This window comes from Apiospora kogelbergensis (genome assembly GCF_038363985.1).
Source record: "Apiospora kogelbergensis strain CBS 113332 chromosome Unknown utg000012l_segment0_segment0, whole genome shotgun sequence".
Taxonomy (NCBI): Eukaryota; Fungi; Ascomycota; class Sordariomycetes; order Amphisphaeriales; family Apiosporaceae; genus Apiospora; species Apiospora kogelbergensis.
In genome coordinates, this window is record NW_027117429.1 from 667,212 (window position 1) to 678,628 (window position 11,417).

At 53.5% G+C, this 11,417-nt stretch overlaps 3 protein-coding genes across 3 annotated transcripts; all 3 read left to right on the forward strand.

Moving 5' to 3' along the window:
- Positions 1-5,957: 5,957 nt before the first annotated feature.
- Positions 5,958-6,890, forward strand: PG998_014631 (uncharacterized protein; the record flags this gene model as incomplete). Its single annotated transcript, XM_066881447.1, has 1 exon — positions 5,958-6,890. The coding sequence occupies one exon, from the start codon at positions 5,958-5,960 to the stop codon at positions 6,888-6,890; it is 933 nt and encodes a 310-aa protein (XP_066723578.1).
- A 1,260-nt stretch (positions 6,891-8,150) lies between these two features.
- Positions 8,151-9,413, forward strand: PG998_014632 (uncharacterized protein; the record flags this gene model as incomplete). Its single annotated transcript, XM_066881448.1, has 3 exons — positions 8,151-8,173; positions 8,262-8,372; positions 8,426-9,413. The coding sequence occupies 3 exons, from the start codon at positions 8,151-8,153 to the stop codon at positions 9,411-9,413; spliced, it is 1,122 nt and encodes a 373-aa protein (XP_066723579.1).
- Positions 9,414-9,717: 304 nt separating this feature from the next.
- PG998_014633 (uncharacterized protein) lies at positions 9,718-10,254 on the forward strand (the record flags this gene model as incomplete). The annotated part of the gene is made up of 1 exon (XM_066881449.1): positions 9,718-10,254. One exon carries the CDS (start codon positions 9,718-9,720, stop codon positions 10,252-10,254), a length of 537 nt encoding a protein of 178 aa, XP_066723580.1.
- Positions 10,255-11,417: the final 1,163 nt, after the last annotated feature.

Genomic DNA, 11,417 nt, shown 5'->3' on the forward strand with positions numbered 1-11,417 from the left:
ACAGCCGCCATCGGAACCCCGACCCCGACCGCCATCTCCGCGACAGCCAGGGTCTCACGCAGTGCTGGGGAAAGTGACGGAGGATGTGACGGAGGAAGTGATGGAGGCTGCACCAGGGACGGGGCATGTCCCGCGCTGACTGAGCATACTAGGTTCGGAGCCTGCGCGGCCGCCAGGCTCGCGTGACACAACGGGCTCGAACGTTTTCGGGCGCTTTGTAGTAAAAGGGTCTTTGCTCCCTTGCGTTCCCTAAATTAGCCAAGTGTGTTTCATTTTTGGGACTGGTCAGCTGACTCTGTCACTGAGCAGGCTTACCGGCCCACGCGCCACCAGAGAGAGAACATCGTGAGCTTCACTCCAGAACAGTCACTTATAAATATCTCAACAGCCACGTATCATGTGGGAATATTCGTGAGTGCAATCTCTTCATCTTCTTTTTCTCTATCTTCAAAATACCTCAATTCCCAGATAAACGCATGGACGACACCATCAGGCTGGTCCCTCCATTCTGCTGCAAAACACTATTGCTTTAGTCGCGACACGGTGTTGTTGTTGTTATATTCTTTAACGCCTAGGGAGCGGCGAAGTCGCCCCGACCTCCCGAGGGGTATGGGACGTGCTCTGTATAGTATACTATATATGTACACGCAAGAGCATCTGCTGCCTTGTGGTTTACTCCGTTGGACATCATCACGCTCTATTCCGATACTCTGTCCTGTCCGCTCGTTGGCGAGCGCCGTGCCTCACGGCAATCATGTTGAGAAACGCCGCATCCTGGGCTTTTAAATGTACCGAGAGGCTTCTGCGGCACGGCAGACTACAGCACCATACAGTCCGATCCAAGATACGGAGGAACAAGGCAAGCCGTTGCGACTGACAGCGTCCCTTGGGCCACTCAGCGCAGGACCAAGGAGCAGGACTACGGAAAGCTACGGGCGAGGAGCAGAGCCAATTCACGCTCCCGCGCGCCAGTCGCGTCACATTGTTGGTCGTGGCGCACTTGCCGGTTCAAAGTGGCACTGGGAGACCGAAACAACTGTTCTGGTTCGGCCGACCGTAGACCGAAATTGAACCGTTTTCGACGTATTCGCAATGGAACCAGAAATACAGTGGCATACTGCACTCTCCTTTTGCTGCCGCATCAGCTCGAAGACTCTCATGGGCTGTTTCCGGTCCTAACATTTGTTGGTCCCTACTGCAGGGTGGCTAGTAGCGCGACTAGTGGGCCAGGTCCCCTCTAGAACGTACCGTCATTAGCGAGGCTAGTTTGCGACCCCGCGCTAACTAGGACCAACTTCTAAAGGCATTCAATGTGCTAAGTTGCATTTCCCTCGTACATACACAGCGGTACACCATAGAGCTGCAAGACAGAAACTAGAACGAAGGAGATGCTGCTTCTCTTCCGGACAGTCCTGCGGCCTTCCCGTTAGCCTCTCAATTGCTGCAGTCTTTTTCTACACGTATATACCACCAATGGTGAGCAACTGTAGTGGCTTAGCACCCAAAACAGCTCTACATGATCGTATTCAAGAGCTAGCGGACGTTTTGTTGGCTATGCTACCTTAGTGTACTAATCCGCAAGAGAAGCTTAGGTTCTATACAGTATCCTACCACAGCGATCCGCCGACGTCTCTGTTCTCGTGGGCCTGATAGCATCCCGCCGCTACGTTGCACCCTCGATTGTCTCTGCGTACCGGACCCGAACGTCGAGCACGACGCGTTACATTTCCACATCGCTGCAGCTCCTCCACTGCTGCGAAGACCAAACATGCGACGCACGTCGACTCTAACCGCGACGAAAGAAGCATTCGCGAGCCATCCTCCACCGCGGCGCAGCAAGCAGCAACGAGTCGCTGGCAGGTCCAAGCCGACGGACCGATCTAAAACCAACTCAAGCACATTTTTTTGCTCAAACCTGGTATAGAGTGTATCTCCACTCTGGACCTGTTAGAGTATATCAGATGCACTATGACCCTCCAGTCTTTCCAATGGATGGGAGAATCCTGGTCACCCCCTGCAAACCAAAGACATGGTTAACTACTATAATATTGGCTCTTCTGCGAGACCAGGCTCTCCCAGTTCTCGAAGCGCGAATACGACAGAGTGGCGGGGTCGAAGCTCTGGAGCCGAGCGTAGAAAGACCACGATTCGAACTTCTGAGGAAGGCGTGTGAAGATGCTGATATCCTCGTCGTTCTTCATCAAATATTCTGTCTTTGTCCATGTAGATGATGGCTGTGAGCTGCGGGGTGGTTCGATGGAGTTCACGGTGTCTCTTCGCTGCCTCCTCTTTCCCTACGCTGAGTATAACCGGGCGCAGGGGTGGGCTATACCATGGTGAGAACCAAGATTGGTCTGTCATCTCTATATTCTGTGATTTTGAAAGACTCCTCAGTAAGACAATGAGGGATTGGAACTGTGTGGGGTAGGACATTAGGGCTTGAGAAAGACCCTTAGTTGCAGTTGTTCCCCAGAGCGGGTTGGTTTCGTGGTCCGTTGGTAAAGGCTTGCTTGACGGGGTGGTTGTGGGGTAGCTTGGTGAAGCGAAGTGCATACTGGTATGCGAGCTTTGTATGCCTGCATTCCGGCGGGAGTAGTGCGGCCTCCAGTCGGGGCCGTCCTGTAGGCCACCGGCGTCGTCTCACCGGGATGACGAGGGCGAGGACGGGCGGGAAGATGGCTTGCCGCCGCCGTGGACAAGGCCGGTGGAGAAACGGAAGGGCGGCCCATCGTATAGCAGCTCCGAGGAAGATGAGACCCGCCACTCGGCGCCTACCCGGCTATACTGCTCGCAGGCGTGCCTGTTAGGCCTCAAGAGGGGCTGGGACCTCGACGACGGTTGTCCGAATGTGCAGACGCATCGTGTCGCGGGCGGAGATGGCTTTGCGGCACCCTGCCACGGCCGACGAGTTCACGCGCCGGGTCAGTGAGCAGCTACGCGACAATCCATACAGAGGTTGCTTAGGATTAGGTAGATGGGGTAAGAGGGGTGCGACAGGCGTGCTGTTCAAACTGGAACTTCAACCATACGGCTACACCTTTGTTGACAAGGGCACACTGTCGGGTAGCCTCGAGCGGCTGCAGCACGAGTGCCAGGTCTACGCGCGGCTGGCGACGCTCGAGGGCTGGGTGGTGCCTGTGCATCTGGGCCTGGTGCACCTGGATCGGGGCTATGTGCTACCGGGCGGGAGGAGGGTGGTGCACATGATGTTCATGCCATGGGGCGGCGAGAGAGCGGCGGACGCGGGCATGGAGGCGGCGGAGCTGGAGGCACAGAGGCGTCGCTCGTCGGGGGCTGTGTGGGCGGCGGGGGTGGACCACGGCGACCTGCGCGATGCCAACCTGCTGTGGAACGTGGAGCGCGGGCGTGTTATGGTGATTGACTTTGACCAAGCCGTCGTCCGGCCAGCGCCCAAACACCGGCAGGTGTCTGCGGTCAGGACAAAGAGGAAGCATGGTGCGGATCGGCTCGAGGGTTGTTCTCGGAAGCGTGGCCTGCTCTACAATCGTCGCAGCCGGCGTAGATGGCGCAGAAGGAAGCTTCGGGGCGTATGTCGAGCTGCGAACAAAGAAATAAACTCAATACATTTTGGTACCTTTATCACGTGCGATGTGAAATATGAAACACAAGTTGGCGCCAGTGCCTTAGAGGCCGCGTGCTTTCTACCGCCGTCCCCTTTGCCGCATAGCCTGTTGCGCCAGGGCGATCATCGGTCGGTGTTTTATCAGCCGTCTCCTGGGGGCGACCTGCTTCTGTCATGGCTTTTTCAACCCGATGACGCGGATGACACGCTGCACGCCTTTGGTTTTTGGAATAGAGAGGAGAGAGCTACTGGAGATACTTGCTGCATAAATCTTTACGTGGTTGGTCTGCCCGGGATCTACTTCGCAATACTTCCCTAGCCGAGCCACACTCAGCAGGTCCCGGCTCCTCTAGGCACATCGACAGTCAGCTCCTTTCGCACTTTTGGCAAGTGGAAGATTAAAGCTAGAGGTGCGCGCGGTCAATCGAGAAGAAAGTGCGGACTGAAATCCGGACGCTGAACCTGAATTTTACAGTACAATGACACAAATACAGGGCTGCAGCGGGTTATCATTACCTTCCTTTGTTCCTGTTGTTCGACTCGAGCGTGTCTTGAGGAAGAGAGGTTCTTGCGCAGTTCAGGAGGATTCGGGAGTTGGTTCTGAAATAATGCGGGCTAATAACGGTGGGTTCTAGACCTGGCCCGCTTGCTGAGCTAGTGCGCTAGTGCGCCATTGCTAGGCCAACAGGTCTGCAGCAACTATGAAGCCAGGACCAGAAACAGCGCGCGAGGAACTTCGAGCTCTCGACGAATGCAGCGAAAGGAGAATACGCTGCTGGGTGATTCAGGCTCCGAGGCGACCGACGTCTATCGGAATGGTACAAGCGGAGCGGGGGAAACATCAGGCTCTGTCCTGCGCACGAGAACAGGTATGGGAAGCATCACAAGCTATCCGTCGGGCGTTCATGCCTGTCTCTCAATACCACTTGAGCAGCGGTTCCGGTTATGCACCACAGTAAAGGCAAACAGAACTCAGGACCAGAAACAGCCAGTGAGACTCTTCGATCTGATGCAGCAAAAAGAGAGTATGATTTGCCACTGGAAAATTCTGGTTCTATTGCGAATACGTCGATTATACATTGGGAGACTACGGTTACGAGGCCTCTTTTGTCATGGTTCTGATCATCGCAACTCCTAGTCTCCCGTACATCTTTGGCGCGGCTTAGTCAGTCGCATGCCAGTCCTTAGTTGGTTTGCCAACTTAGAATGATTCCGTTGAAAGTTATATATCATCATACCGTTTCAAGTTCTATCCTAGTCGTGGTCTGCTTCCACCAAAGTCCACATTGCCGCAACAAGCATTAAAAACGAGTATTACCGAATTTGACTCAATTGCACACAGAGTAACAAGCCATTTTACCACGAAGGAATCGAGACGAGGGTATCATTCGGTTAGATCCCTGCACGCCTCAACAGGGCTCGTAACAACTGGAGCGAACCGTCGTATCATCAATACACCATTCCTTAGACCGGCCACCGACGAGAGGCAGCAAGTCATGGGACCCAACGCTCCCTTATAGGCTTGCCATATCGATTCATCCATTGCAAGTATTCTTGTAAAGTTCTCGATTCGGGGTCGAACATCGGCCATCGGGCCTGGTACCGTCTCGTTTTTCGGCAGTGTACTATGTGTTCTGGCGTCCGCAGCATTCGGCAGATGCACCGCTCGTTCTGCGGGTACCGGAACTTCCGGTGGTATCAGTCGAAGTCTCCGTGTCCTGAGCGGAGTGCCAGGAAGTGCCGTATCGGACTGCGGTCATGTTGGCGATGGTCAAGCGGATGCTACACTGTGTTGTCGGCGCGTTTAATGAGAATTGTCATTTTCGTGACTGCTCCATTATGTCGGATAAAAGCTAGCCATGGCATTTGTTGTTGTTTCAAGCTCTGCCTGTAATAGTCCGGCCCCACGTAGCACAGCCGCCTTCTCCTGTGGCTGACGAAAGCAGCCACTCCTTTAGCCCGCTTCTTCCACCTCCAAGCTTCAGCGCTTTTTTGCACTTGGGCCGAGCGACAATAACTTCCATGCGATGGTCAATTTTGAATACAGGTAGCAAACCTTGATTTTCAAAATTCTACCAAAAATATTTAACGGTTCTTCCCCATAATATGTAGAACGTCTCCGTTTTTCAACCGCATGGCGGCACTGCATTACAAGACCTTGTCGTACCGTAGGTGGCCTGTGTGGTGGGTGGTAGGTGGGGAGAGGACAGGGGCTGTACCAACTTGTGGAGTAGAAACCTATAGATGTTTCAAGAGGAAGCTGGAACCTAGCATCAGAGACATATATAAGATTCAGTGGTTCCAATGCGCCAGAATCGACCTACCTGATATTCAGCACCTTGTGGTTATGACGAAGACCACTACTGACTTCACAATGACAGTTCCGGAATCTGTTAAAGGCATAACCATAGGCACTGAAGACATAGTCACAGGCAGTCTATGTCAAGAGAAAACAGCACTGGATGGCGCCGCTGCCACAGCAACAAACACCGAGGTTCATAAGGCGGAGTACGCAGAAAAAGTCGACTGGGAGTGCTGCGATCAATGTGAGCCTCCAGAGCTAATAACCTTTGATTGCGACGGCGACCTGATCCTAGAGGTGGGCGAAATCATATGTGAGCACAAGGGCGATGCAGCCGGCGGGACGTCGGTTTACACCCGCGTCGCGCGGACTTTCCAAGTGTGTTCAAGAACATTGTGCCGAGCATCCCCTGTGTTCAAACGGATGTTTAGTGGTGGGTTCGCTGAGTCCCAAACGCGGGAGAACGGCAGACAATGGGCAGTCGAGCTACCCGACGATGACCATGAGGCGTTCGCCGTGTTTTGCCACATCATTCATGGTAATTTTGAGAAGGTTCCATCGAGCGCCGAGGACATTGACCTTGACCTCCTCTACCAAATCACCGTCTTGAGCGACAAATACGACCTAGTCCGTTGGCTGAGGCCATGGGCCAGCCAGTGGAGAATATTTCTCATTGATGGATACTGCAAGTGGTCAAAATCAGATGAAAAGATCGAAAAGGGCCTCTGGATAGCTTGGGAATTGGGCGATTACGACCTCGTGTGCAAATTCGCTACCGACATAGCATACTACAGTCGTTCTAACACAAATGGCGATCTCGTAAAGGAGGAGACTAAGGAAGGCGAGGATTGTCGTCTCAGATTCCAAGAAGTAATGCCGCCAGCTGATCTGAAAGGTAAGGAGAGCCCCTTAGTTGTTCGAAGAAAGGCTCCTAACTTGTTCTTCAGAAGTAGTGGCGTCAATACGACTTCACTGGATCAAAACCTTTCTGGATCATCTTCATGATGCTGTGCAAGCGCTCATAGAGAAAAGACCGGGCGTCCTGAGCTGTATCAGCCCCAAGGTCGGCCAGGTTAATCGGTGCGAGGCTAATATGCTAGGCACCATCATACGAGGATTGCACGAATCGTGCCTGTGGCCCATCCCCAAGGAAGAGAATCGTATAATGCTGGCGCCTGCTATAGGCATGAGGCAATTGCTCGTTACTCTGGAATCTCATGTGGAGCCTTTTCGAGGTCATGATTGTGGTGCAAGCTTCAGTAACGGTATCCTGTGTGGGATTGCGAGAAGTGTAAAGCCTCAATTCAACAACACACATATGCAACACTGTGTGACTCAGTCATCGAGAAGTGGGCTAAAATAAACGACATTAAACCACGTTTTTGGGAAGAGGCTTGTGTGTATGTTTGATGTATGTTGTAGGATGTCCATTGCTGCATAAGGTAAAGCTCGAGTTGATGGATGTCTACGGCTGGGTGAACTGTGTATCGCGTGTATCGTGGTCTAGAGAGGCGACATCGAAACTTTGACGATGTTGCTTTCATGCATTGAATCTACCTACCGTGAATGTGGCGGAGGAGAGGCTCAATAGGCTTTTCGAACCTGGCGCGTTTGGGAGAGAGCTTATTAGTAATCACGCAAAGAAGCCAAGCGAAGTTTTCTGCTGCCGTTCGAGCAGAGACAGTGCATGAACTGCGTTTGGGGTGCACCGGCTAGCAGTGACAGATGTCTTACGTACATGGCGTTAGGTGAATAGTGAAAGGAAATGAAGCCTTATAGAGTTGTACTCGGCCGCACATACACATACACATACATTTCAAAATGTCAAAAAAACACAGCCGGAGGCATGCTGGAACGATCTGGCTAGACTGACGAACAACTGACCTATTGTCAATCCACGTTTTTTTTTGATTTTTTTTGAATCAAGTTTATTGTCCGTATGCAGCTACCTAGCTATGACAAACACTATGACAAGCCTAGCCCTGAAGAGGGCTTACTCCTTTAAACCCAGAAGAGTAAAATCCGGAAATTCCATCGCTCAACTTGCTGCCCATGCACAGCCTGTTCGTTGTAGTTAGCAAAAGGGAAGCTTTGTTTCCCGTAGGAACGAGATCAGAGCCCAAAAACCCAATCCATCTCCTTTTCTTCTTTTGCATCGATGGTACCTTCCTAATTCAGTAATTTCTACCACTATCATGGGCGCTTTCCAGCCTCACCAGCGACGGTGATGCCGCCAGTTTGTAACAGAGCTGCTCGGTCGTCACCATGGCCGACAACTCCAAGAAGGAGTACGCGGTCACGAACACCAGACCATTTAATAGACGAAGGCCCAACCATCGTCGTCCGTGCGGACTGCAGCAACGTGCCCACACCTAGCCCCACCGAACCGCCCAGAAAGAACACGATCGAAGACAGACCCGCCCAACAGAAGGCCAAAGCATGCCATCTGCTCCAAGAAGCCCTCCGGCTCGTAGAGGAGGCCAAGGAGTCCTACTCTGGCTTTGATTACACCGCGGCGACCCAGAACTTGGAAGCACTAGCCACAGACAAGACGCCGACCCACAAAGCCCCAACATAACACCCGACTGCTGCAACGCGCTCCAGGAACTTGCCAACCTCCGAAAAGAGGTACACGAGCTAAAGGAGCTGCTGATCTTGACTGCCAAATCAACAGGCCCAACCCAAAAGGGAAATACCTACAGCGAAGCCCTCAATAAGGGACAAGCTACAACGGCTAAGGACCAAGCCACAATCAAACCCCAGCACGCCTCTGCACCTGGACAACAGAAAGAAAACGACCGAAAGGAGCACACTCTTGTTCTTCTCAAAGACAAAGACCAAGCACTTCCTCGCTTCGACCCCGTGCTGATTCGGGACCGGATCAACGCCAGACTCCAGTGCAATGCAATCAAGGGCGTACACGCCTCCCCGAAAGGGAACGTCGTCCTGACCTCGCTCTCTCTCACGGCCTCGCAACTGCTGCAAGAGCAACAGAGATGGCAAGAGGTCTTCCAGGGCTGGCCGATCACGGCAGCCGAAAAGCCAGATACCTGGCCTAAGCTGGTGGCCCACTTCGTCCCGACATCGCTAAGTCCGACCTCCTTCGCCGAGGAGGTGAAGCGGTTCAACGACATCGAAATTCAGGGGAATGTCCGATGGTTGTCCAAACCGGAAGGCAAAGCTCACTCGTCCATGGTCTTCGCCGTCCAGGAGGGAGACAGAACCGAATGCCTGAAGAACGGAATCTGTATCCAAGGCCAGCACCTCCAGGTCGTCCGCTTCAAGTCATTCACACCAAAGACACAGTGCCGCAGATGCCTAAAGCCGGGCCACGACCCTGTGCTTTGTAGGGGACGGTACGTGTGCGGCTACTGCGCTGGGAAACATTCGACCAAGGAGCACAGCTGCAAGGACTGCAATAGCAAGGTCCCTTGCACACACGCGCCTGCAAAATGCGCCAATTGCAGCCAGACTGGACACACGGCCTTTGACAAAGAGAAGTGCGAAGTGTACAAAGCGCTATGCTAGAGGCGATCTCGCTGGTACAGCACAACCTGAATCGGGGGCTTCATAGCTTGCAATCCCTATTCCAGATTGCCCTCGAGCACAATCACACATCCTCTGCCTCCAGGAACCCTATCTCTTCCAAGACAAGGGTCCTCAGGGAAGCGGCTTGTACAGCTGTATCTCCCACCCGTCGTTCCGACCGCTCGTACCACAAGAGACCACCGACCTCTCCAGCATACAGAATCGCCCCAGGGTCATGACTTAAATCCGAAAGTCCTTTCCCTTTGAAGTGAACCCCAGGTTCGACCTCGTTTCCGATCCCTACATGCAGGTCCTGGAGGTCATCACGCCCATAGAGAACTTCTACGTCGTGAACATTTACAACCAGACAGATGAGAAGGGATCCTTTACCGTGCAGAGATTTCTCGACCTCAACCCGCCAATCACGCCTGCACTAATCGTAGGCGATCTCAACCTCCACCACCCGTGGTGGAATCCGTTGGCTAAAAGCTCACCCCTCGCCGAGCGTCTTACATGTCATCTCCAGTCGGTCCAGGCCACACTACTCATCGATCATGCTACCATAGAGTCGCATGGTGGGACATTCCACAGGCCGAACTCGAAGAGAACGTCGTCGGTGATAGACCTGACCTTCTCCATCGGCTTCCGGTGCCTCCATTGGCAGGACTGGTCGTACCTCCCAGGGACAGGATCCGACCACGAGGCCGTCAGCCTCCGAGCGTTCCTCCCAGCATACCAGGGAGCAAGACCGCTTCCACCCCAGTTCTGCACCAAAAGGCCGACTGGGAAAGGTTCCGGAGACAACTCAGGGAGGTTGCTGTCTCTCTTGAGTCCACCATAGACGCTGCAGCCGATCGAGGCGACTTCGAGAGCGTCGCTTTATTGCTTCAACAGTCCATCGAAGAAGCCACAAACGAATCGATTCCAGTGAAGCGACCATGCGACAGGTCCAAAGCCTGGTGGTGCCCAGACCTAACCGTCCAGCGGATGCGTTATCATCGAGCCTTCCGACGATACAAAAGGGATCCGAGCCGGGATACGGAGACAGCTTGCAAGGAGGCTAGGAACAGCTACTTCCAGGCTATCGACCGGGCCAAAACAGACCACTGGTTTACGTTTCTGGCGGAGGCCAGTGGGAAGGAAATATTCACTGCGTACAGTTACACCAAACCAAGAACAGACCCATTCATACCCGCCCTACGTTACGAGGTGAGCGGGAAAGAAGAGATAGTCAACTCGTTCTCGGGAAAATGCGAGGCCCTAGTCTCCACCCTGTTCAAGGGAACACAGCAGTCGGGTCACCCTCCATCGTCACCAACACTACCTCCACTTCCTCCTCCATCACCCATCGGCCCCAGAAGTCGGGCTCGATCTAACAGCAAAGGCGATTGGCAATGGCCTACCCTAGCAGCGATCGAGATTGGAAAGGCTATTCCGCAGAAGGACACAGCCCCAGGGGAGGATCGCATCAACTGGCGGATCATCCGCGAAGCGCACGCGGCCATCCCGGACGTGTTTTATAAAGCCTACAAAGCCTTGTTCCACAGCGGCTACCATCCTGCAGCGTGGAAGACCGCGATCGGGGTCGTCTTACCGAAGCGCAACAAGCCCGACTATTCCAGACCAAAGGCCTACCGGCCCATCTCGCTCCTTCCTTGTCTAAGCAAACTCCTCGAAAAGCTTTTTGCCAATCGGCTAGCATACTTGGCAAACGTCGAGCCGGACCTTCTAGAGAGCTCGCAGATCGGTGGCAGGAAACAGCGTTCGGCCATAGATGCTGCCCTACTCTTACAACACTATATTGAGCGGCACCGCCAGGAAAAGAAGATCACCACCGTGATCTTCCTCGACATACTGGGAGCATTCGACTTGGTCCAACCAGACAAGCTGATCCAGGCCCTCCGGAAGCTCCATCTGCCCGACGAGCTGATCCGCTGGGCCACTCACTTTCTCTGCGGGCGCGAAATCAAACTGCTATTCAACGGCCAGCTTTCCGAATCCTAC